We start from the raw sequence: 26,329 nt of genomic DNA on the forward strand, positions 1-26,329 counted from the left end.
AAATAAAACCAACAAACAAACAACAAATAAATAAACAAAAACAAAAAAACATCTAAGTTTTTAGTTTCATTGCGAAGTGGCATTTTCCTCCCCTCAGTCTCACAACTTTGCAAAAACAATTAAATATAAAACAAACAAACAAAATGTTGAACAAATATTATAAAAAACAACAAGAACAACAATACCAAGGACAACACAAGCAGCAGAGACAGCAACAACTATGGCAACAACACAACCATCAGCAACAACAACAACAGCAACAGGAATATGAACATTTGAAACTGCAAGGACAACAAGACCGGAAGCAGCAGCAGAAGCAGCAACTAAAACAGCATCTGTATGTTGAGTCGCTAATAAAACATCAACGAAAATTTACATTTAAAATACTAGTACTCAACTAAAACAAAAATTAAAACAAAATAATAAAATAAACAAAAATAGAAACTGAAACAAAAAAACCTAAACAACAAACCAAAAATTTGTAATAAAAATTAAAAAAAAAAATGTGAAAAAAGAAACAAAGAAAATATCTACAATTACAAACATGTAAAACATTTCTGAGATTTTATTGAAACACAAATCCAATGAAAATTTAAATTACTAAAAAAATATATATCTACAAAACAAAACTCTGGTAAACTACATAAATTACATGCGCCCATTTAACTAAAAACAAAAATCTTGTATTAAAAGGAAACACATACTAAGGAAACGGAAACATTTTAGTGTGATCATAGAAAATCCCTAAAAATAAATTACTAAAAAGACAAAGACATTTCGAACATTTCGAAATTTGTGAAGGATTTGTGTTTAAAGACTTTCTTTTACTTTTTTTGGTTATATTTTGTTTGTTTTTGTTTTCGTATTATTGTAATATAAGAAAATTATACAAACGAATAATTTGTTAAATAAAGAGCCACAACGAATCATAAAAATTTTAACACGTCAAATCCATCAAGATGAGTAATAATGATAGAACACCAACATCAAATGATGATAAAGGTAAGTTTTTCGTTTTCTTTATTATTAAACATTATTTGATATTAAAGCAAGAATGATTATATAGTCGAACATGACCGACCATGTTGTGCCCTTAACCAGCGAGATAGTTATGTTTGGAGTTTATTTGTAGCATGTACACAATTTTTACATGGACACATTGAAAGACGGACACCAAATCAGAAAATGATACTGTTACACTTCAAGATTGATTGTTACACTTCAAGATTGCTGTAGGACCAACATTTTTGGGTGTAACAAACATAAGCACTAACGTATATTACTATCCAAAACTATTTATAGTGGTGCAGGGTATAAATATGTTTATTACTTTAAAATTGAGGAGAATAAATCATAAAATTTAACAGAAAAGTATTTGATGACAAAATGAGACCACTTATCTCAAGTTATACATGTTTCATTTAAACGTTTTTCTTAAATCATATTTTCTTTTGAAAAAGCATTTTTATTTTTATTATTTAATTATTATATTATAGTACTACGGAGCGTATGATTATTATTCAATAATCATATTATTAAATAATAATCATACGCACCGTAAATTTTGAAAATTTCTAAAAAATATTGCAAATTTTTTTAAATGATAGATAGTCTTTCTTTGGAATCAGATTGCACCTTAGACACAATTTTTAGCAGTGGGAAAAGATTCAGAATCGATAGGAAATAGGGCTCTAAGCTGAAGGACAAGAGTTGAAAATCACTTCAACTCAACGGTGATGCCAAAAAACATCGATTTCTAATAAAACCTTGACCTTTTACCTTGGGCAATACTGGTTAGAACTGTTCATAAATAGTGAAATCGAAAGAAGGACTTTTGCTTGAATACTCGTCACCCATATGGAGTTGTAATATTGAAGTATCGGTACTTTTATATTCTTTTTACTATTTTAACCGTATGCCAATAGCATAAAGAATTGTGACACGAAACTAATTTAAGTTTTTATGTCTATCATCATCTATCGTTTAAAGTCTATTAATGTTACTCAACAATATCGTTTGTAAATTTCATAACGTCCAACAATTTATAACACATACATTACAAGCATAAAAGTTTAAAAAATAATTTGATGAGAAAGTTTGAAATAGTTGCATATTGTAGTAGAAATATTGTAACAATTATGTTAAACGTACAGACATTTAAAATATAGTTTAGGATTATGTGATGTAATGAGAACTGTAATCTTTGTATTTTATAAAATTTTCCTAAAGGATATTGTAATTTAAAAAGTCAAATTATGCTGCTTTTGGAAGAGAAAATTACGACTCTTAAAAGACAAAAAAGTTTAGATTGTTCATATGAATGCTTAAGTTAGTTAGTTAGTAAGTTCAGGTTCAGTTTTAGTGCAGTTTCAGTTCTAGTTCAGTTTTAGTTCAGTTCTAGTTCAGTTCTAGTTCAGTTCTAGTTCAGTTCTAGTTCAGTTCTAGTTCAGTTCTAGTTCAGTTCTAGTTCAGTTCTAGTTCAGTTCTAGTTCAGTTCTAGTTCAGTTCTAGTTCAGTTCTAGTTCAGTTCTAGTTCAGTTCTAGTTCAGTTCTAGTTCAGTTCTAGTTCAGTTCTAGTTCAGTTCTAGTTCAGTTCTAGTATAGTTCTAGTTCACTACAACTTTAGCTCATTTCAATTAAGTTGTACATTTTACACAATTTATTATTTACTATATGTACATATGTATTTACTTACCTATTTGTATTATGAAAATTTTTTTCATATAGAAATAGGTTAAGTGATATGTAACCGCTCCCCTTTAACATTTCTTAGAAGCAATTCGTGGCGTTTTATTGTTTTAAGTTTAAATAAACGAAAACTTTCAAGCATACATATTAACACCTACAGACAGGTGTAGTTTAAATTATTTTCCTAGATGTTTATTTTTGCATCCCTAAAACTATACACTTAACAATATTCATCATGTATGTGTATAGAACTATGTTTTTTATAGATGCTCATGTAAATATATAAAAGAGATTTTGCAAAATATATTTTTATACTTCTTATATAAATATATAAGGCTATAAATAGAAATATACGTATAAACAAAAAACTGCAGACACATACAAATAAACTTACACACACAAACACACTGAAATATCAACAAAATATAAAAGAAGGGCAAAGATAGAGCAAAAAAAGGCCCAAACAACATCTTATTTTTATCTTGATGTCGTTATTGTAGTTGTTGTTTTTTTGTTGCTGTTGTAACTTAAGAACATATTTTATGACAGGCTTTATCAACATCATTATTTTTGTCATCATCATTATCATCATCATAGTAAAGCATTCTGTTCTTGTTGTTGTAGCTGTTGCTATTATTGTTTTTGTTGTTGCTGTTATTTTCATTGTAAACAACATCATCTTGTTCTCTTGTTATTTTACAATTGATGCCCTTTTCTGTTTGTTTTCTCTCTTTCCTTTTTTATAGTTTGTATGTAAGCTTTTTTTATAATAAAAATTCAGGGATCACAGTGTCGTTTTGGTTTAATGGGAATTTTTTTTTTACATAAGGACAATCACAGAGATTCAAACACATATAAAGGGAAATACAAGACTAAACAAATACCCTTACAAACCCGCATTTGCACACATATACCCATACATTTACTAAGTGGAAATGCAAAATGTACACAATGAATAAATGGTGGCAGGAAACTATAAATTTCAAACAAAAAAGGGTCAACATGATTTTCTTTAACTAATGTTTTAAGACCATTTTGTTGTAGTAGTTTTATGCTCCGCAAAGCTTCAGGTTGTTTAAATTCCTTTTTTTTGGTTTTTCTTTTTATAGTAAATATTTAAATCTATGTTTATAAATGACTATAGAATGAAGAATGAGGAGGGTTATTTATATTAAGTATAATTTAAATAAGTATGTCTGATGAATGGCTGCTAGTAAATATGAGAGAGTAGCACATAAATCTTTTTTATAATGATAAAAAATAATTCTTTCGAATTAAAAAAAAAACAAAGATTTATCAAAAATTGTCTTTGAAAAGGAAATTTATCGAAGAAATACGTAAAGAGCCACCTTAAGAGCTCTCTCGTTTTTCCTCATGCGTTCGTTCGTCTTTCTCTTAATTTTGAAGTTTTTTGATTGAGATACACACAGAGAAGTCTCTGATGTTAAACATGAAAATAAGTTCCTGTTTGACAAATGTTATTTTTTTGAGTGAATTAGACTATAGATTAGACTATAGACTAGACTATAGACTAGACTATAGACTAGACTATAGACTAGACTATAGACTAGACTATAGACTGGACTATAGACTAGACTATAGACTGGACTATAGACTAGACTATAGACTAGACTATAGACTAGACTATAGACTAGACTATAGACTAGACTATAGACTAGACTATAGACTAGACTATAGACTAGACTATAGACTAGACTAGAATAGTCTAGAAATTCGTTTTCAAACTTTATAAAAAAAGTTTATTGTACTTTTACATTTAATCAAATGCGTATGATTAATCGAATATTAATCATACGTACCCATTGCTCTTTAAACTTTATGTTATAGCAGAATATGTGGGATATTTTGATATTTCTGTATGAATGTTAATAGATATAAGTTAAGAGTGGTAATGGAACATTATGTAGGTATTTAAAACATACATGCCTACAGACATATAAAAATAACCCATATTTTATTACAACACAAGCATCTTAAAATATAAAAACTTAACTATTAAAAATATACTTAAGTTTCTAACTTTCTTATTTTTTTTTACATAGCACTAAACCTATAAAAGTTTTAAAAATTAGGACTGTCATGATGATCAAGATAATTTTTATTTACATTGTCACTTTCTTTTCTTTGCTTTTTATAATCTCTCTCCCAAAGGGGTTCTACCATGACTACCAAACAACGTGTTTGGATATTGAGAAAATAGATATTTTTTCTTATAGTTTTGACCTTTTTATTCACTTTTCTTATTTACGTAACATGACTATTAAATATAGTTTTATATAGCTTTTATATTTATATAAAACGGTGACCGGCAGTTATATTTTACAGGGGTCGAATGCTTCATATTTGCTAAGCGTTAGTGAAAGAAATAAAAAATCACCAGTTTTATTTTTGGCTTTCGGCAATACCCAATTTGCTCAAAAAACAATTATTAATAGGTTCAGCTATCTTAGTGACGAGCTCTGTTGTAAAACAAAGTGAAGCTGAGATATGTACATGTCAGTATATGTGCATGTTTGTGTGAATGTATTAAGGTTTATTTATACATTTAAGTGTCAGAATAATAATTCAGCATTCATTCTTGATGCTTTTATTTATGCTGCTGCTGGTGGTGTTGTTATTTGTTTTGTTAAAAATTGTTTTCTTTTTATTGTTTTTAGGTCAATATAATAGTTGAATTTATTGTTGCTATTGCGGTTGCTGTGGTTCAAAAATTTTACTTGGCTGACAAGTGAATAAATAAAACCACAAAAATATGTACAATAAGTACTTGCCATATACAATTTATGTTTGTATAAGTATAATATATAAATAATAAATACGACTGTTTTGAATTGCTAGAGAAACAGATACTAGTGCACTTAGTGAATAGATTAATATGAACTGTTATTATAAATAAATGTGTGTATGTAGCATATTTGAAATAACTGTGAGTATCAGGTAAAAAAAATATGAAATATAGAATTAAGTTTAAGGCGATGATGCTGCCACGACTGGTGTTCTACTGCTATGGTGTTATTTACCTTGCAGCATTGTAAGGAAGCTGTGCAACTATTAGTGGCCTCAATTTTTTTTATTTTTGCAAACTTCAATAATTTTATTTATTTCAAATTTAAGCCACAAGTACTTACTTGTTCTAGATACATACTACATACATAAATCTTAGGAGAAATATTTACTCAGAATATACTTAGTATGTATATAGGTACATAGCCCAGCATAACTTTAATTCAATTCAATTCATACATAGATCAATAAAATAAATTAATTTAGTCTGCGACAATAATTAGATTTCAGTCTGGATTAGAACTGACTACAGACTGGAATATAGACTGGACTAGAACATAGAGTAGAATATAAAATAGACTATAGAATAGACTATAGACTATAGCCTAGAATATAGATTATTCTATAGAATAGTATATAGACTAGAATATAGACTAGACTATAGACTAGACTATAGACTAGACTATAGACTAGACTATAGACTAGACTATAGACTAGACTATAGACTAGACTATAGACTAGACTATAGACTAGACTATAGACTAGACTATAGACTAGACTATAGACTAGACTATAGACTAGACTATAGACTAGACTATAGACTAGACTATAGACTAGACTATAGACTGGACTATAGACTAGACTATAGACTAGACTATAGACTGGACTTATAGACTAGACTATAAATTTGACTATAGACTAGACCATATACTAGACTATAGACTAGACTACCCTCTAGGATATACTTTTAACTGGACTATAGAGCAGTCTTTAGACTATGTTATAGACCAGGCTATAAACTACACGTCCTAAAATTTACTTGGAAATAGACGCAAAGTGTGTCAAGTTTTTTAGCTTACGAAAATCTTTTTGTCATGCAAATTAAATAGTTTGCCTTTCATATTAATTGTACTGTTGTCGTACTGCCGAAAAGGTTAAAATAATTCTAATTTATGCATATGATCAAACATATAACAGCACTTGTAAGTGTGTTAGAAGTTGATGTTCTATTACTACTAAACAAATAAATTTCACTGCAAAACATACATTTAAAAAACAATTGCAATATACAGTAATAAAACATTTACAGCCACAAAAGCAGACAAACAAAAAAATACGATTTTAATGATACGTGGTATGTGTACAATACGAGTTCAGTACGAAATTTTTACTTTTATGATTTTGTTTTATTAGTTTTGTGAAAAAAAAAATAGACGATTTTCTAGCACGCTCTCGTAAACATGTTTACAAATATTTACAATTGTATGCTGTTGTATGCACTAGTTGACCCCTTCTGTTTTTGACAATTCTTGTATGACATGCATGCATGAATTGCAATGGCATGTTTCGCATTTTTAGTTTTTATGTGTGCGTGTGTGTGTGTATTGGTTTAATTTTAGTCCATGTTTATATTTTAGTTTAGATTACTGTTACAATTTTGCAAACAAAAAGATTATTGTTATAACATTTCTCTGATATTTTTTCATCTTTTATTTTTTTGTGTCCACTTCTTTTTTTTTTGGGTTTTAACATTGTTGTTAGTTAATTCATGCATGCCTACATGCCTCATCATGAGTTTTGGCCTAAATAGAAATCCTGCTGCTATGCGACAAACAACAATAACACTCATACACATACACATACACATACAGTAACAAAAGCAGCAGCTGTGTATTGCACACAGCAAAACACAAAAAAAAATCTGAAAATACTGTTCATACCCTGAACCACATCTGATTTTATTAGCCTTTAGTCTCTAATATACATCCATACATTAGTTTGCATTCTACTATACTTAATTTCACCAAATTCCATTGCCTCAACGGAAGTAAGAGTATGTGTTTGTGAAAGAGAATTTGTGTATTTAAATGTATTTGAAGCATGATGATGGTTGCTGATGTTGTTGGTCGCTGTCGTTGTTGTTGATTTTAATATGTACACAACCAAAAATAAAAAAATTAAATAATATACTGACTTTATTCTTTATACCTTAAGCTACATAAGCAGCCACCTATACACGTACAAATAAGTACCAATTTACACATATACTATATACTCACACATGTGTACACAAAAATAGGTGTATATTTTCTCAGTAAATATGTATCAGTATCACTTACTACTGTCTTTCACTTTAAACGAAAATGTACACCTACTGCCCCCTGCTACTTTTCTCTGCACAAGTGTGTGTGTGTCAAATGTTGTGTGTTTCCATAGTTAAAAGTAGCATGTCATGCTCCAGTGCAATTTATAATGTATTTTTCGGGTACTTTGCGTGTACTTTGTAAATACTTGTTTGTAGTTATATTTTTGTTTTAAAATGTTTATGATTTATAAATTATTATTTTTACTAAATGTAACAACTGGTCATAACTTTATTTTACAATTACACTGCAAGAAATTTTCTCATTTATTATAAGAAATTAATTTGTATACATTAGGGTGGCAAAATGTTGTCAAATTCAACAAGAAAAACTACAAAAAGTTTCATAGTTTTATTAAAAGCTTTTGAAAAGCCTTGATAAAAATCTTCCAAATTAATGAAAAAAATCACTTTAATATATAATTGCTTTAATTAAAATACATTTTTCAAAATTTTTATAAAAAATCGAAAGTTTTTAAGCAAAAGCTTTTTTAAGCTTTTAGAGAGCTTTTCTGAAAAAGTCTGAAATTGTAAGAGGAAATTGCTAAATAATATTGTAACTCTAATTAAAGCATTTTCTTTAAGATTTATGTAAAAATTACTCGATATTAAGCTAAAGCTCACTAAAAGCTTTCTCTCTATAGACCTGTTCTATGCTTAAAAATAACACGTAAAAACGTTCTTAAAGTTGCCTTTAATCAAAATACCTTTTTCACTTATTATTTTTTTTCTTAATAAAAGCTTCTACAGAACATCTTTAAACATCTCCAAAATCAAAACAAAATCCGTTTGTTATATAATTAAAACAATATTCACCCAGTTTTTATACAGTATTGCAAGTTATTAAACAAAAGCTTTTTTTAACTTTCAAAAAACTTTCATGAGAAATTCATTAAATTTAACGGAAAAAACATAGATTGAGCTTTTTCATTAATTAACTCTCTCTCTCTCTAAAAAAGCTTCTTGAGAGCTTTTATACACCAATCTACAAATAATATGAAAAACTATAAAATTTTTATTTAAAATAAAAACTGCAATAAATTACGAAAAAGCTCAATAAAAGCTTACAAGTTTTACACCAAATTTTATATATAATCACTAGTTTTCATAAAATTGAAATTTATTTAATGTTTGTTAGACATCTCAATATTTAAAGAAAAGCTTTTCGAAAGCATTTTTTAACTATAACAAAAAATGACAGAAAATTATAATTTTATTTAATTTCACTTTTGTAGTACATTTTAATATAAAATTTAAAATATTTAACAAAAGCTCATAAAAAGCTTTTAAGAAATTTACGACAAAATCTACAAAAATTTACCATTTTTACAAAATATTGAATACTTTTTCGATATTTTTGTAAAATGTAAGATTTTTTTTATTTTTTTCAAAGAATTTTATAATTATTCCAAGTTATAAACCAAAAGTAATTTTTCTACATTTTTGGTAAAAAAAAACAATAAAATCATAAAATATTTAATAAAAGCTTTTCTTATTTCATGAAAATTTCTTAAAATAAATTTTTTTTTGAGAAAAGCTCCTATATTCTTCGATTTTTTATAAAATAACAAGTTGATATTAAAAAAGCTAACAAAGCTTTCAAAGAAAAACCTCTAAAAACAACAAATTTTACTTTCCTTTTAATATTTAACTAATTAAAAACGTTTTCCACATTTTTATACAAAAAACAAAAGCTTTTAAAAGCTTCTAGAAATTTTATATGAAAAAAAAATCTGCGAAAAAAACAAATAAATTTTTGTGAATTTTTGAAAATCTTTAGAAAAGCTTTTGATTTCCATTTAAAATTTTAGACAATTTCTTTAGATGTATTTTAATTTTCATATTTTTTTTCTGCCATTGTGTGTTTTGGACTAGTTTATATGCTCCTAGGAATTATGTTTGTGGAATGGTGTAGTGTTTCGCTTGATATGTCACGGTATTTGATGTTGGTTTTTGATATTTCTCTTTTCATATTTTATATTTTAATTGTAAATAATGTCCCGTTATGGCTAAGAGCCAACCATCAAAATGGACTTTATTATTTAATATTGAAAAACAGAAAACAACAAAAAATGCTATAAATACAAACACGTTAGTTATTTAACTCGCCAGGCAAATTTGAAATTAAATATTACGTGATTTTATCCTCTTTTCACAAAAAAATCTCATTTAGTTAAGTATAATATGTATGAAACTAAAAATTCTAAGAAAATGTTGATTAAAGGATAAAGGAAATGAATACAAATTGTATATTTTGAATTCAACGTCTCATTACTCTTAAAGGATTACAATGTAATAATAATTTAAAGTATTTTTCAACATTTTATTTCTAAATCTTCAGAAAGCTTTAAAGAAATCGAGTTTGAAATTTTAATCAAATTTAAAACATGCTTAAAGTTTATAAATAATTATACTAGCATGATGATGAATGACCCGGTTAGCAATTTGAATTTTAAAAAGAAATAAATGCAAGTTCTAAAAGCCAACAATAAAATTTTATAAAAATTACGTGAATATGTGATTATTTTTTTCTACACTTAGTTTTTAATAAATTACACTGCATAATCACTAGTTTTTGTTCAACAAAACTGCAAAAAAACGTTTATTTATTGTTCTTTTTGTTTGCAGCACTTTAATGCAAACGTGACAAAAATATTTATGAATTTGAAAAAAAACTTTATATTTTTTTTACAAAAATATAAAATATAAAAGAACATAAATTCATTTTATATTTTTTCAAGTGAAAATAATCCTTTTTTTGGCAAAAAAAATTAACAACAAAATAAATATACTTTTACACATACATTATTATCAACTAAAAAAAGCACAGCTGAAAGCATACAAAACTAAATAAATTTATTTATGTTTATTGAGATGAAAACATACCGAAAATCTGAAACACAAACATGGAAATTAATCCTTAAAGCCTGAAAAGGAAACAAACAACATTTGAAATGGAGTAAGTTAATGAAATAGTATGGAAGACAATAAGAATTATTGCCAATAAATTGAATGAGGACAGTAGTCTCTTTTAAAGTCAAGACTATAGTCTGAACTCTTCCAGAGTATAGTCTATGCTTTGGACTAATAAAGAGTCTATAGAATGGAATATAGTCTAGTCTAAAGTTGGGACTATAGACGACCATATAATCAATATTATACGCAAGTATATAATGTAGACTCCAGTCTGTATAGTCCAGTCTATAGAGTAGTCAATAGTCTATAGTCTAGTCTATAGTCTAGTCTATAGTCTAGTCTATAGTCTATAGTCTAGTCTATAGTCTAGTCTATAGTCTAGTCTATAGTCTTATAGTCTAGTCTATAGTCTAGTCTATAGTCTAGTCTATAGTCTAGTCTATAGTCTAGTCTATAGTCTAGTCTACAGTCTAGTCTATAGTCTAGTCTATAGTCTAGTCTATAGTCTAGTCTATAGTCTAGTCTATAGTCTAGTCTATAGTCTAGTCTATAGTCTAGTCTATAGTCTAGTCTATAGTCTAGTCTATAGTCTAGTCTATAGTCTAGTCTATAGTCTAGTCTATAGTCTAGTCTATAGTCTAGTCTATAGTCTAGTCTATAGTCTAGTCTATAGTCTAGTCTATAGTCTAGTCTATAGTCTAGTCTATAGTCTAGTCTATAGTCTAGTCTATAGTCTAGTCTATAGTCTAGTCTATAGTCTAGTCTATAGTCTAGTCTATAGTCTAGTCTATAGTCTAGTCTATAGTCTAGTCTATAGTCTAGTCTATAGTCTAGTCTATAGTCTAGTCTATAGTCTAGTCTATAGTCTAGTCTATAGTCTAGTCTATAGTCTAGTCTATAGTCTAGTCTATAGTCTAGTCTATAGTCTAGTCTATAGTCTAGTCTATAGTCTAGTCTATAGTCTAGTCTATAGTCTAGTCTATAGTCTAGTCTATAGTCTAGTCTATAGTCTAGTCTATAGTCTAGTCTATAGTCTAGTCTATAGTCTAGTCTATAGTCTAGTCTATAGTCTAGTCTATAGTCTAGTCTATAGTCTAGTCTATAGTCTAGTCTATAGTCTAGTATATAGTCTAGTCTATAGTCTAGTCTATAGTCTAGTCTATAGTCTAGTCTATAGTCTAGTATATAGTCTAGTCTATAGTCTAGTCTATAGTCTAGTCTATAGTCTAGTCTATAGTCTAGTCTATAGTCTAGTCTATAGTCTAGTCTATAGTCTAGTCTATAGTCTAGTCTATAGTCTAGTCTATAGTCTAGTCTATAGTCTAGTCTATAGTCTAGTCTATAGTCTAGTCTATAGTCTAGTCTATAGTCTAGTCTATAGTCTAGTCTATAGTCTAGTCTATAGTCTAGTCTATAGTCTAGTCTATAGTCTAGTCTATAGTCTAGTCTATAGTCTAGTCTATAGTCTAGTCTATAGTCTAGTCTATAGTCTAGTCTATAGTCTAGTCTATAGTCTAGTCTATAGTCTAGTCTATAGTCTAGTCTATAGTCTAGTCTATAGTCTAGTCTATAGTCTAGTCTATAGTCTAGTCTATAGTCTAGTCTATAGTCTAGTCTATAGTCTAGTCTATAGTCTAGTCTATAGTCTAGTCTATAGTCTAGTCTATAGTCTAGTCTATAGTCTAGTCTATAGTCTAGTCTATAGTCTAGTCTATAGTCTAGTCTATAGTCTAGTCTATAGTCTAGTCTATAGTCTAGTCTATAGTCTAGTCTATAGTCTAGTCTATAGTCTAGTCTATAGTCTAGTCTATAGTATAGTCTATAGTCTAGTCTATAGTCTAGTCTATAGTCTAGTCTATAGTCTAGTCTATAGTCTAGTCTATAGTCTAGTCTATAGTCTAGTCTATAGTATAGTCTAAAGTCTAGTCTATAGTCTAGTCTATAGTCTAGTCTATAGTCTAGTCTATAGTCTAGTCTATAGTCTAGTCTATAGTCTAGTCTATAGTCTAGTCTATAGTCTAGTCTATAGTCTAGTCTATAGTCTAGTCTATAGTCTAGTCTATAGTCTAGTCTATAGTCTAGTCTATAGTCTAGTCTATAGTCTAGTCTATAGTCTAGTCTATAGTCTAGTCTATAGTCTAGTCTATAGTCTAGTCTATAGTCTAGTCTATAGTCTAGTCTATAGTATAGTCTATAGTCTAGTCTATAGTCTAGTCTATAGTCTAGTCTATAGTCTAGTCTATAGTCTAGTCTATAGTCTAGTCTATAGTCTAGTCTATAGTCTAGTCTATAGTATAGTCTATAGTATAGTCTATAGTCTAGTCTATAGTATAGTCTATAGTCTAGTCTATAGTCTAGTCTATAGTCTAGTCTATAGTCTAGTCTATAGTCTAGTCTATAGTCTAGTCTATAGTCTAGTCTATAGTCTAGTCTATAGTCTAGTCTATAGTCTAGTCTATAGTCTAGTCTATAGTCTAGTCTATAGTCTAGTCTATAGTCTAGTCTATAGTCTAGTCTATAGTCTAGTCTATAGTCTAGTCTATAGTCTAGTCTATAGTCTAGTCTATAGTCTAGTCTATAGTCTAGTCTATAGTCTAGTCTATAGTCTAGTCTATAGTCTAGTCTATATTCTAGTCTAGTCTATAGTCTAGTCTATATTCTAGTCTAGTCTATAGTCTAGTCTATATTCTAGTCTAGTCTATAGTCTAGTCTATAGTATAGTCTATAGTCTAGTCTATAGTCTAGTCTATAGTCTAGTCTATAGTCTAGTCTATAGTCTAGTCTATAGTCTAGTCTATAGTCTAGTCTATAGTCTAGTCTATAGTCTAGTCTATAGTCTAGTCTATAGTCTAGTCTGTAGTCTAGTCTATAGTCTAGTCTGTAGTCTAGTCTATAGTCTAGTCTATAGTCTAGTCTATAGTCTAGTCTATAGTCTAGTCTATAGTCTAGTCTATAGTTTAGTCTATAGTCTAGTCTATATTCTATTCTATAGTCTAGTCTATAGTCTAGTCTATATTCTATTCTATAGTCTAGTCTATAGTCTAGTCTATAGTCTAGTCTATAGTCTAGTCTATAGTCTAGTCTATAGTCTAGTCTATAGTCTAGTCTATAGTCTAGTCTATAGTCTAGTCTATAGTCTAGTCTATAGTCTAGTCTATAGTCTAGTCTATAGTCTAGTCTATAGTCTAGTCTATAGTCTAGTCTATAGTCTAGTCTATAGTTAGTCTATAGTCTAGTCTATAGTCTAGTCTATAGTCTAGTCTATAGTCTAGTCTATAGTCTAGTCTATAGTCTAGTTTATAGTCTAGTCTATAGTCTAGTCTATAGTCTAGTCTATAGTCTAGTCTATAGTCTACTCTATAGTCTACTCTATAGTCTACTCTATAGTCTAGTCTATAGTCTAGTCTATAGTCTAGTCTATAGTCTAGTCTATAGTCTAGTCTATAGTCTAGTCTATAGTCTAGTCTATAGTCTAGTCTATAGTCTAGTCTATAGTCTAGTCTATAGTCTAGTCTATAGTCTAGTCTATAGTCTAGTCTATAGTCTAGTCTATAGTCTAGTCTATAGTCTAGTCTATAGTCTAGTCTATAGTCTAGTCTATAGTCTAGTCTATAGTCTAGTCTATAGTCTAGTATATAGTCTAGTCTATAGTCTAGTCTATAGTCTAGTCTATAGCCTAGTCTATAGTCTAGTCTATAGTCTAGTCTATAGTCTAGTCTATAGTCTAGTCTATAGTCTTGTCTATAGTCTAGTCTATAGTCTAGTCTATAGTCTAGTCTATAGTCTAGGTACAGTGAAATAGCTCCCAAATGAAATAACTTCCAACGAGTAAAATGAAATAAACCCCAATTTCATCAAAAATTAACTTTTAAAATGAAATAACTCCCAAAGTTTATTTATAGTCTAGTCTATAGTCTAGTCTATAGTCTAATCTATAGTCTAGTCTATAGTCTAGTCTATAGTCTAGTCTAGTCTATAGTCTAGTCTATAGTCTAGTCTATAGTCTAGTCTAGTCTATAGTCTAGTCTATAGTCTAGTCTAGTCTATAGTCTAGTCTATAGTCTAGTCTATAGTCTAGTCTATAGTCTAGTCTATAGTCTAGTCTATAGTCTAGTCTATAGTCTAGTCTATAGTCTAGTCTATAGTCTAGTCTATAGTCTAGTCTATAGTCTAGTCTATAGTCTAGTCTATAGTCTAGTCTATAGTCTAGTCTATAGTCTAGTCTATATTCTAGTCTAGTCTATAGTCTAGTCTATATTCTAGTCTAGTCTATATTCTAGTCTAGTCTATAGTCTAGTCTATAGTATAGTCTATAGTCTAGTCTATAGTCTAGTCTATAGTCTAGTCTATAGTCTAGTCTATAGTCTAGTCTATAGTCTAGTCTATAGTCTAGTCTATAGTCTAGTCTATAGTCTAGTCTATAGTCTAGTCTGTAGTCTAGTCTATAGTCTAGTCTATAGTCTAGTCTATAGTCTAGTCTATAGTCTAGTCTATAGTCTAGTCTATAGTCTAGTCTATAGTCTAGTCTATAGTCTAGTCTATAGTCTAGTCTATAGTCTAGTCTATAGTTTAGTCTATAGTCTAGTCTATATTCTATTCTATAGTCTAGTCTATAGTCTAGTCTATAGTCTAGTCCATAGTCTAGTCTATAGTCTAGTCTATAGTCTAGTCTATAGTCTAGTCTATAGTCTAGTCTATAGTCTACTCTATAGTCTACTCTATAGTCTAGTCTATAGTCTAGTCTATAGTCTAGTCTATAGTCTAGTCTATAGTCTAGTCTATAGTCTAGTCTATAGTCTAGTCTATAGTCTAGTCTATAGTCTAGTCTATAGTCTAGTCTATAGTCTAGTCTATAGTCTAGTCTATAGTCTAGTCTATAGTCTAGTCTATAGTCTAGTCTATAGTCTAGTCTATAGTCTAGTCTATAGTCTAGTCTATAGTCTAGTCTATAGTCTAGTCTATAGTCTAGTCTATAGTCTAGTCTATAGTCTAGTCTATAGTCTAGTCTATAGTCTAGTCTATAGTCTAGTCTTTAGTCTAGTCTTTAGTCTGGTCTATAGTCTAGTCTATAGTCTAGTCTGTAGTCTAGTCTATAGCCTAGTCTATAGTCTAGTCTATAGTCTAGTCTATAGTCTAGTCTATAGTCTAGTCTATAGTCTAGTCTATAGTCTAGTCTATAGTCTTGTCTATAGTCTAGTCTATAGTCTAGTCTATAGTCTAGTCTATAGTCTAGTCTATAGTCTAGTCTATAGTCTAGTCTATAGTCTAGGTACAGTGAAATAGCTCCCAAATGAAATAACTTCCAACGAGTAAAATGAAATAAACCCCAATTTCATCAAAAATTAACTTTTAAAATGAAATAACTCCCAAAGTTTAAAATGAAATAATTCCCAGTAATTGGAAGTTTGGGAGTTTTACAAATGTAAGTCCCAAAAAATGCGAAATAGCTCCCAATGAAACAAATCCCAAAAAATATGAAATTATTCCCAAGTCGAAGAATCTATTTGTGTAAAATAACTTCCAATGAAATAATTCCCAACAGAAGTGAAATAATTCCCAACTCCTTACGAAAGTGTGGTGGACAGCCGGCCTTCGGCCGGGCGCAAGGGTTTTCAACTCTGGGGTATTTCACACACCGGCTTCGCTAAATTAAGCCTTTTCATGATAAATGGACTATTTGTATTCCATGGAACTTATGTCACTATGCTCATGGGCATTATTAAAATTGTCATATGGAATTCTGATACATTTGAAAGTATCGTAGTGTTCATAATCATAATGATATAAAATACATGGTGTACAAAGAAAGGTTAAATTTAGCGAAGCCAGTATTCGAAATACCCCAGAGTTTTAAACCCTTGCGCCCGGCCGAAGGCCGGCTGTACACGACACTTGTTTAAGGATCCAAAATGCATTATCCACCAAAGTTTGGAAAATTATTACCACAAAATGAAATAACTCCCAACAAGAATGAAATAACTTCCAATTTCAACAAAATTTACAGAAATGAAATAACTTCCAATACATATGAAATATCTCCTAATTTCTTCAAAAAAATGAAATAGTTCCCAACAAAAATTTTATTGGGAGTTATTTCATTTCAGTAACATTAAAATATGAAATGAACAATATGAACAAATTGGGAGTTATTTCATATGAAATAATTCCCAATTTGTATGGACAGTTGATTGGGTGTTATTTCATTTTACCCGTTGGGAGTTATTTCATTTGGGAGTTATTTCACTGTACCTATAGTCTAGTCTATAGTCTAGTCTATAGTCTAGTCTATAGTCTAGTCTATAGTCTAGTCTATAGTCTAGTCTATAGTCTAGTCTATAGTCTAGTCTATAGTCTAGTCTATAGTCTAGTCTATAGTCTAGTCTATAGTCTAGTCTATAGTCTAGTCTATAGTCTAGTCTATAGTCTAGTCTATAGTCTAGTCTATAGTCTAGTCTATAGTCTAGTCTATATTCTAGTCTAGTCTATAGTCTAGTCTATATTCTAGTCTAGTCTATAGTCTAGTCTATATTCTAGTCTAGTCTATAGTCTAGTCTATAGTATAGTCTATAGTCTAGTCTATAGTCTAGTCTATAGTCTAGTCTATAGTCCTAGTCTATAGTCTAGTCTATAGTCTAGTCTATAGTCTAGTCTATAGTCTAGTCTATAGTCTAGTCTATAGTCTAGTCTATAGTCTAGTCTGTAGTCTAGTCTATAGTCTAGTCTGTAGTCTAGTCTATAGTCTAGTCTATAGTCTAGTCTATAGTCTAGTCTATAGTCTAGTCTATAGTCTAGTCTATAGTTTAGTCTATAGTCTAGTCTATATTCTATTCTATAGTCTAGTCTATAGTCTAGTCTATATTCTATTCTATAGTCTAGTCTATAGTCTAGTCTATAGTCTAGTCTATAGTCTAGTCTATAGTCTAGTCTATAGTCTAGTCTATAGTCTAGTCTATAGTCTAGTCTATAGTCTAGTCTATAGTCTAGTCTATAGTCTAGTCTATAGTCTAGTCTATAGTCTAGTCTATAGTCTAGTCTATAGTCTAGTCTATAGTCTAGTCTATAGTCTAGTCTATAGTCTAGTCTATAGTCTAGTCTATAGTCTAGTCTATAGTCTAGTCTATAGTCTAGTCTATAGTCTAGTTATAGTCTAGTCTATAGTCTAGTCTATAGTCTAGTCTATAGTCTAGTCTATAGTCTACTCTATAGTCTACTCTATAGTCTACTCTATAGTCTAGTCTATAGTCTAGTCTATAGTCTAGTCTATAGTCTAGTCTATAGTCTAGTCTATAGTCTAGTCTATAGTCTAGTCTATAGTCTAGTCTATAGTCTAGTCTATAGTCTAGTCTATAGTCTAGTCTATAGTCTAGTCTATAGTCTAGTCTATAGTCTAGTCTTTAGTCTAGTCTATAGTCTAGTCTATAGTCTAGTCTATAGTCTAGTCTATAGTCTAGTCTATAGTCTAGTATATAGTCTAGTCTATAGTCTAGTCTATAGTCTAGTCTATAGCCTAGTCTATAGTCTAGTCTATAGTCTAGTCTATAGTCTAGTCTATAGTCTAGTCTATAGTCTTGTCTATAGTCTAGTCTATAGTCTAGTCTATAGTCTAGTCTATAGTCTAGGTACAGTGAAATAGCTCCCAAATGAAATAACTTCCAACGAGTAAAATGAAATAAACCCCAATTTCATCAAAAATTAACTTTTTAAAATGAAATAACTCCAAAGTTTATTTATAGTCTAGTCTATAGTCTAGTCTATAGTCTAATCTATAGTCTAGTCTATAGTCTAGTCTATAGTCTAGTCTAGTCTATAGTCTAGTCTATAGTCTAGTCTATAGTCTAGTCTAGTCTATAGTCTAGTCTATAGTCTAGTCTAGTCTATAGTCTAGTCTATAGTCTAGTCTATAGTCTAGTCTATAGTCTAGTCTATAGTCTAGTCTATAGTCTAGTCTATAGTCTAGTCTATAGTCTAGTCTATAGTCTAGTCTATAGTCTAGTCTATAGTCTAGTCTATATTCTAGTCTAGTCTATAGTCTAGTCTATATTCTAGTCTAGTCTATATTCTAGTCTAGTCTATAGTCTAGTCTATAGTATAGTCTATAGTCTAGTCTATAGTCTAGTATAGTCTAGTCTATAGTCTAGTCTATAGTCTAGTCTATAGTCTAGTCTATAGTCTAGTCTATAGTCTAGTCTATAGTCTAGTCTATAGTCTAGTCTGTAGTCTAGTCTATAGTCTAGTCTATAGTCTAGTCTATAGTCTAGTCTATAGTCTAGTCTATAGTCTAGTCTATAGTCTAGTCTATAGTCTAGTCTATAGTCTAGTCTATAGTCTAGTCTATAGTCTAGTCTATAGTTTAGTCTATAGTCTAGTCTATATTCTATTCTATAGTCTAGTCTATAGTCTAGTCTATAGTCTAGTCCATAGTCTAGTCTATAGTCTAGTCTATAGTCTAGTCTATAGTCTAGTCTATAGTCTAGTCTATAGTCTACTCTATAGTCTACTCTATAGTCTAGTCTATAGTCTAGTCTATAGTCTAGTCTATAGTCTAGTCTATAGTCTAGTCTATAGTCTAGTCTATAGTCTAGTCTATAGTCTAGTCTATAGTCTAGTCTATAGTCTAGTCTATAGTCTAGTCTATAGTCTAGTCTATAGTCTAGTCTATAGTCTAGTCTATAGTCTAGTCTATAGTCTAGTCTATAGTCTAGTCTATAGTCTAGTCTATAGTCTAGTCTATAGTCTAGTCTATAGTCTAGTCTATAGTCTAGTCTATAGTCTAGTCTATAGTCTAGTCTATAGTCTAGTCTATAGTCTAGTCTTTAGTCTAGTCTTTAGTCTGGTCTATAGTCTAGTCTATAGTCTAGTCTGTAGTCTAGTCTATAGCCTAGTCTATAGTCTAGTCTATAGTCTAGTCTATAGTCTAGTCTATAGTCTAGTCTATAGTCTAGTCTATAGTCTAGTCTATAGTCTTGTCTATAGTCTAGTCTATAGTCTAGTCTATAGTCTAGTCTATAGTCTAGTCTATAGTCTAGTCTATAGTCTAGTCTATAGTCTAGTCTATAGTCTAGTCTATAGTCTAGTCTATAGTCTAGTCTATAGTCTAGTCTATAGTCTAGTCTATAGTCTAGTCTATAGTCTAGTCTATAGTCTAGTCTATAGTCTAGTCTATAGTCTAGTCTATAGTCTAGTCTATAGTCTAGTCTATAGTCTAGTCTATAGTCTAGTCTTTAGTCTAGTCTTTAGTCTGGTCTATAGTCTAGTCTATAGTCTAGTCTGTAGTCTAGTCTATAGCCTAGTCTATAGTCTAGTCTATAGTCTAGTCTATAGTCTAGTCTATAGTCTAGTCTATAGTCTAGTCTATAGTCTAGTCTATAGTCTTGTCTATAGTCTAGTCTATAGTCTAGTCTATAGTCTAGTCTATAGTCTAGTCTATAGTCTAGTCTATAGTCTAGTCTATAGTCTAGTCTATAGTCTAGGTACAGTGAAATAGCTCCCAATGAATAACTTCCAACGAGTAAAATGAAATAAACCCCAATTTCATCAAAAATTAACTTTTAAAATGAAATAACTCCCAAAGTTTAAAATGAAATAATTCCCAGTAATTGGAAGTTTGGGAGTTTTACAAATGTAAGTCCCAAAAAATGCGAAATAGCTCCCAATGAAACAAATCCCAAAAAATATGAAATTATTCCCAAGTCGAAGAATCTATTTGTGTAAAATAACTTCCAATGAAATAATTCCCAACAGAAGTGAAATAATTCCCAACTCCTTACGAAAGTGTGGTGGACAGCCGGCCTTCGGCCGGGCGCAAGGGTTTTCAACTCTGGGGTATTTCACACACCGGCTTCGCTAAATTAAGCCTTTTCATGATAAATGGACTATTTGTATTCCATGGAACTTATGTCACTATGCTCATGGGCATTATTAAAATTGTCATATGGAATTCTGATACATTTGAAAGTATCGTAGTGTTCATAATCATAATGATATAAAATACATGGTGTACAAAGAAAGGTTAAATTTAGCGAAGCCAGTATTCGAAATACCCCAGAGTTTTAAACCCTTGCGCCCGGCCGAAGGCCGGCTGTACACGACACTTGTTTAAGGATCCAAAATGCATTATCCACCAAAGTTTGGAAAATTATTACCACAAAATGAAATAACTCCCAACAAGAATGAAATAACTTCCAATTTCAACAAAATTTACAGAAATGAAATAACTTCCAATACATATGAAATATCTCCTAATTTCTTCAAAAAAATGAAATAGTTCCCAACAAAAATTTTATTGGGAGTTATTTCATTTCAGTAACATTAAAATATGAAATGAACAATATGAACAAATTGGGAGTTATTTCATATGAAATAATTCCCAATTTGTATGGACAGTTGATTGGGTGTTATTTCATTTTACCCGTTGGGAGTTATTTCATTTGGGAGTTATTTCACTGTACCTATAGTCTAGTCTATAGTCTAGTCTATAGTCTAGTCTATAGTCTAGTCTATAGTATAGTCTATAGTCTAGTCTATAGTCTAGTCTATAGTCTGGTCTATAGTCTAGTCTATAGTCTAGTCTATAGTCTAGTCTATAGTCTAGTCTATATTCTAGTCTATAGTCTAGTCTATAGTCTAGTCTATAGTCTAGCCTATAGTCTAGGCTATAGTCTAGGCTATAGTCTAGTCTATAGTCTAGTCTATAGTCTAGTCTATAGTCTAGTCTATAGTCTAGTCTATAGTCTAGTCTATAGTCTAGTCTATAGTCTAGTCTATAGTCTAGTCTATAGTCTAGTCTATAGTCTAGGCTATAATCTAATATATATTCTCGGCTATAGTGAAGCCTATATTCAGGACTATAGTCTAGTCTGCAGTCTCGGCTTTAATGTAGCATATAGTCAGAGCTGTAGACTGGACTATAGTATGGTATTCAGTCAAGTGTGGACTTTGGTCTTTTTTTAACTCTTGAAATAATTTGTTATGTTTCTCACCTGTAAATTATATTTCTATATGGTTTGTCTGCGGGTAAATGTACATTTTATTTTTTGTATATATAAAACTTTCTGTAAATACAAACAAACGTACATATGTATTTCATATGGAAATTTAATATTTTTTTGTTTCTTCATAATTACGTTTAACACGTGAGTGCGCTTGAGTTGTTAAATGCTTTAGGAGTCAAATAGCAACTACAAACAAGCCCATTTACAAGTACATAATAGAATTAAGTTTAATAGTTTCCATCTCAATAAAATGACCTAAAGCTTGTGTCAAATCATAATTGCATTTAGGAACTGTAAATTGTGAAAATAAGAATTTAATTTAATTGAAATAAAGTTTTAGCTAAAAATTAAAATCATACAATTTATTAAAGGTAGTAAGAAAATAATTTAATTTAAATATTTTGTTGGCTAGTGATAGTAATTAAATAATTGTATTGTTTATTTTATAAGACTGTGGAGAAGATTTAATAAAAAATATTTAAGGACAAATAAAATAGGAAGATATTTTTGGAATACAATTTTTAGTTAAATTCATCTTTTCAAAAAACGATTTTATAAATATAGTCTTCACAAAATAGCAATTTTGGTTGAATAAATTACTTTTCATAATCGAATGTATTTACACGATATTCAATCAAAGTTTCAATAAAATTTTCGTTTAAAGCATATTTTTTTTCTTAATTTTTGTAAAATCAATTTTAAAAGGAAACGGTTTTAAACAAATACAAATAAACACAACCGTAATACATTCTCATGCACATACAAGGGTAATATGATGTGTTTGTGTGTGTGAAAGGCTGCCAGTAGTTTAAAAAGGAATCATATAGTATTTTTGTTGGACAATATCTTCTCCCAAATGAAGTTCTATTGCGTTCGGAATAATGCGATCTGCAGGGCAAAATTTTCATTTAGTTTTTGACCAATTTGTTGTTCTTCTCGTCGACCGATTAGCATGTTGCGTGTGACCACAGTTATGTTTGTACACACAAATAGTAAAGTATGTCTACATATACATATATGTGTAGCATACCCAGCAAACTTTGAGTCAAATGAATCAAAATTTATAAATTAACTTAATATTTCAAATATTTTACTAAAATCAACTGCTATTTTAAAGAACTATAGTCTAGTCTATATTAAGGACTATAGTCTGAAATATAGTCTAGTCCATAGCCTAAACTACAGTCTAGTAATTAGTGTAGTTTTGATTATTTACTAGTCTAAAGTCTACGTTTATGGTATTGAGTATAGTCTAGCCTATAGTCTTGACTACAGTCTAGCCTAGTCTTAACTATAGTCTAGTCTACTCTATAGTTTAGCCTATAGACTTGACTATAGTCTAGTCTAATCTTAAGTCTTGACTATAGTCTACTCTATAGGCTTGACTAGAATTTAGTCTAGATCCTGAACAATAGTTCAGTCTATAGTATAGTCTGTAGTCTAGTCTACGGTCTTGACTATAGCCTAGTCTATTGTCTCATCTAACGTCTTGACTATAGTCTTAATCATAGTGTAGTCTTGACTATAGTCTAGTCTATAGTTTGACCATAGTCTAGTCTATAGTCTTGACTACAATTTAGTCTAGAGCCTAAATAATAGTCGAGTCTGGACTATAGTCTAGTCTATAGTCTTGAGTATAGCCTATATTCTAGTCTATAGTCTTGACTACAAATTCGTCTATAGCCTAAACAATAGTCGAGTCTGAACTATAGTCTAGTCTATAGTCTTGACTATAGTCTAGTCTATAGTCTTGACTATAGCCTAGTCTATAGTCTTGACTATAGCCTAGTCTATAGTCTTGACTATAGCCTAGTCTATAGTCTTGACTATAGTCTAGTCTATAGTCTTGACTATAGTCTAGTCTATAGTCTTAAATATATTCTAGTCTATAGTCTTGGCTATAGTCTATTCTATATTCTTGGCTTTAGTCTGGTCTATAGTCTTGACTGTAGTCTAGTCTAGTCTTGACTATAGCCTATAGACTATTCTATAGTCTTGACTATAGCCTATAGTCTAGTCTATAGTCTTGACTGTAGTCTTGACGATAGTCTAGTCTATAGTCTTGACTATAGTCTAGTCAATAGTCTTGACTATAGTCTAGCCTATAGTCTTGAATATAGTCATGGCCATACAATTTAGTCTATAGTGTAAAAAACAATAGTTTGGACTGTAGTCTAGTCTATAGAGACTATAGTCTTAGCTACAACAAGAAATTGGGTTTTGTCTATAGTTTGGACTACAGTCTAGTTTAGATTCTAGTCTATAATCTAGTCAATAGTAAAATAAAGAAAATATCGTCTTGACTATAGTCTAGTCTATAAGCTGAACTTTTTACTTGTCTGCAGCCTTATTATAATCTAGTCCATAATCTTCTTTACAGTCTTGAATACAAGTCTATAGTCTAATAGTCTAGTCTCCACTAAAGTGTAGTCTTGGTAATAGTCTAATTTTTAGTCTTCACTACAGTATTGAATAGATTCTTGTCTTTAGTCTTGACTACAGCCTTGTCTATTGTCCTCGCTATAGTCTTTATTAGAGTCTTAACTAGATTCTAATTTATAGTCTTTGCTACAGTCTTGAATAGAGTCTTGCCTATAGTTTTGACTACAGTCTTGACTATTCTAGTATATATTCTAAGCAATATCTTTCACTAGTCTATAGTAAGGACGGGAAGACTTTTTTATTGTCCTTACTTTACGTTATAGTCTAAAGTCTGAACTATAGTCTAGTAAATAGTCTGCTTTAAGGTATAGTCTTTGACCTCGGCTTTAGCCTTGTCTATAGTCTAGACCATATTCTCGACTTAATCCTAACGTTTTAGTTTAAATACATATTAACCCATATATGAATTAATGTTTTTGAATTTTAATTTAAATATACTTTTGTCTACATCTATTAGTTTTTTTTATCTGAACACATGCAACAAAACTCCGAAGAGAAAGGCACTAAAACAACTAAAGCACATACATATACATACAAATAGTGTACACGGTATTCAAATTTAACTAAGAATACAAATACAAACAGAGACATTATCGTACTTGTCGTCATCATCATTATCATCAGAAACATGATGAAAATTATAAATAAAAACACAAGAATGAGGACAATGAATGTCACCTGGGAAAAGTGACCAAAACAGGAGCATGTCAGCGCGAACACAGATATAGTATATGTATACATTTATAGTTAATGAAGCAGTCGTTGTCCTGCAAATAGAGTAAAGCCTAGTTATAGTATTAGCTACACTTTAATATATTTTTATTTAGTTTTTTTTTTGTTCTTTTAATATGTTCGTGTGTTATACTGACACCATTTTAAACAGTTGGGTGCTTTTATGAAATGTGAAATATTCTGACATATTTTAGAAATGTAATAATTTTATGCAAATAATAGTTTCTTTTTAAAAAAATGAATGAATTTAATATTTTAAAATGATCAAACTCTGGCTCTGGTTTTGATTTGCAGCAGAGACTTAGTTAAATGAGTTAATAATAGGCTCCCATATTATCTTATATACAAAATCGATTTAGAAGTTTTTTACTACATAAATCAACGTATGATGACAGACACATAATACAAATGCATTTAAATAATATGCTTATATTATAAATCTATTATTGATATACTATTTGTATATGTATGTATGTGTACGGGTATATGAATGTGTTTTGCAACAATACATTTATTATTGACCAATAAACAATACAATGTAATAAAACTAAAAATCATTTCCGTTTTATATTTATTAGCAAAAACGTAAAACAATAAAAATAAAATTAGAATCAATAAAAGGTTTCATAGACATTGAAACAATTAAGAAATGTATAAGAGAATCTACTAAAATGTTAATAAAAAATTAGTTTTTGCACACCCATATAATTAAAAAATACATACGAATATATACAAATACAGCCAATAACACACAGAAACACTGATATTAACACGGAATATAAAATTTTATGTTTTCTCATACATATGTATATAAACGCAGGTATGAATGTGTTGATGTGGTATAAACATGTATACAAGTGAACAATAAATTAGTTTATGGATTGTTAAATTGATTCTGTTTTAACATAAGTGTAAGAATAATGTAATTTTTTGTGCATAGGTGTTGTTTTTATTGTATTTTATAATTAAAGCCAATACATACGTACGTTTACATGTGTATTGTTAATGTATTTCCGTATTTAGACTGCAAATTGTTAAACACTCACTCCCCTTTGCAAACACAACATGTAAAAGTAGTTAGAGTGACAGTGAGGTGCATAACTTGCGAGATAAATGAAATTTTCAAACTTATTTTCAATAAAAAATGGAATAAAATCGAAAACAATATCAAAGTTTAACATGTCGTGGCCTCCGGTAGATAAGCGGTTAGTGTTCCTGCACAGATTTCATTTTCAAACAAAGAACCAAACAAACACACAAACAATCAAACTAACTAGATAACTAGCTAGCTAGAACTGAACTAGAACTGAACTAGAACTGAACTAGAACTGAACTAGAACTGAACTAGAACTGAACTAGAACTGAACTAGAACTGAACTAGAACTGAACTAGA

General features: G+C 29.8%; 1 protein-coding gene across 5 annotated transcripts in view; it reads left to right on the forward strand.

Moving 5' to 3' along the window:
• The first annotated feature begins 869 nt into the window (after window positions 1-869).
• LOC111687716 (sodium channel protein 60E) overlaps window positions 870-26,329 on the forward strand; it is a 153,531-nt gene continuing 128,071 nt past the window's right edge. For all 5 annotated transcript variants that reach the window (XM_046955350.1, XM_046955346.1, XM_046955349.1 and 2 more), the window contains exon 1: window positions 870-1,002. In XM_046955350.1, the coding sequence (XP_046811306.1) occupies window positions 960-1,002 (43 nt within the window). In that variant the 5' untranslated portion in view covers window positions 870-959. The remainder of the gene's footprint in view (window positions 1,003-26,329) is intronic.

This window comes from Lucilia cuprina, chromosome 6 (genome assembly GCF_022045245.1).
Source record: "Lucilia cuprina isolate Lc7/37 chromosome 6, ASM2204524v1, whole genome shotgun sequence".
NCBI lineage: Eukaryota > Metazoa > Arthropoda > Insecta > Diptera > Calliphoridae > Lucilia > Lucilia cuprina.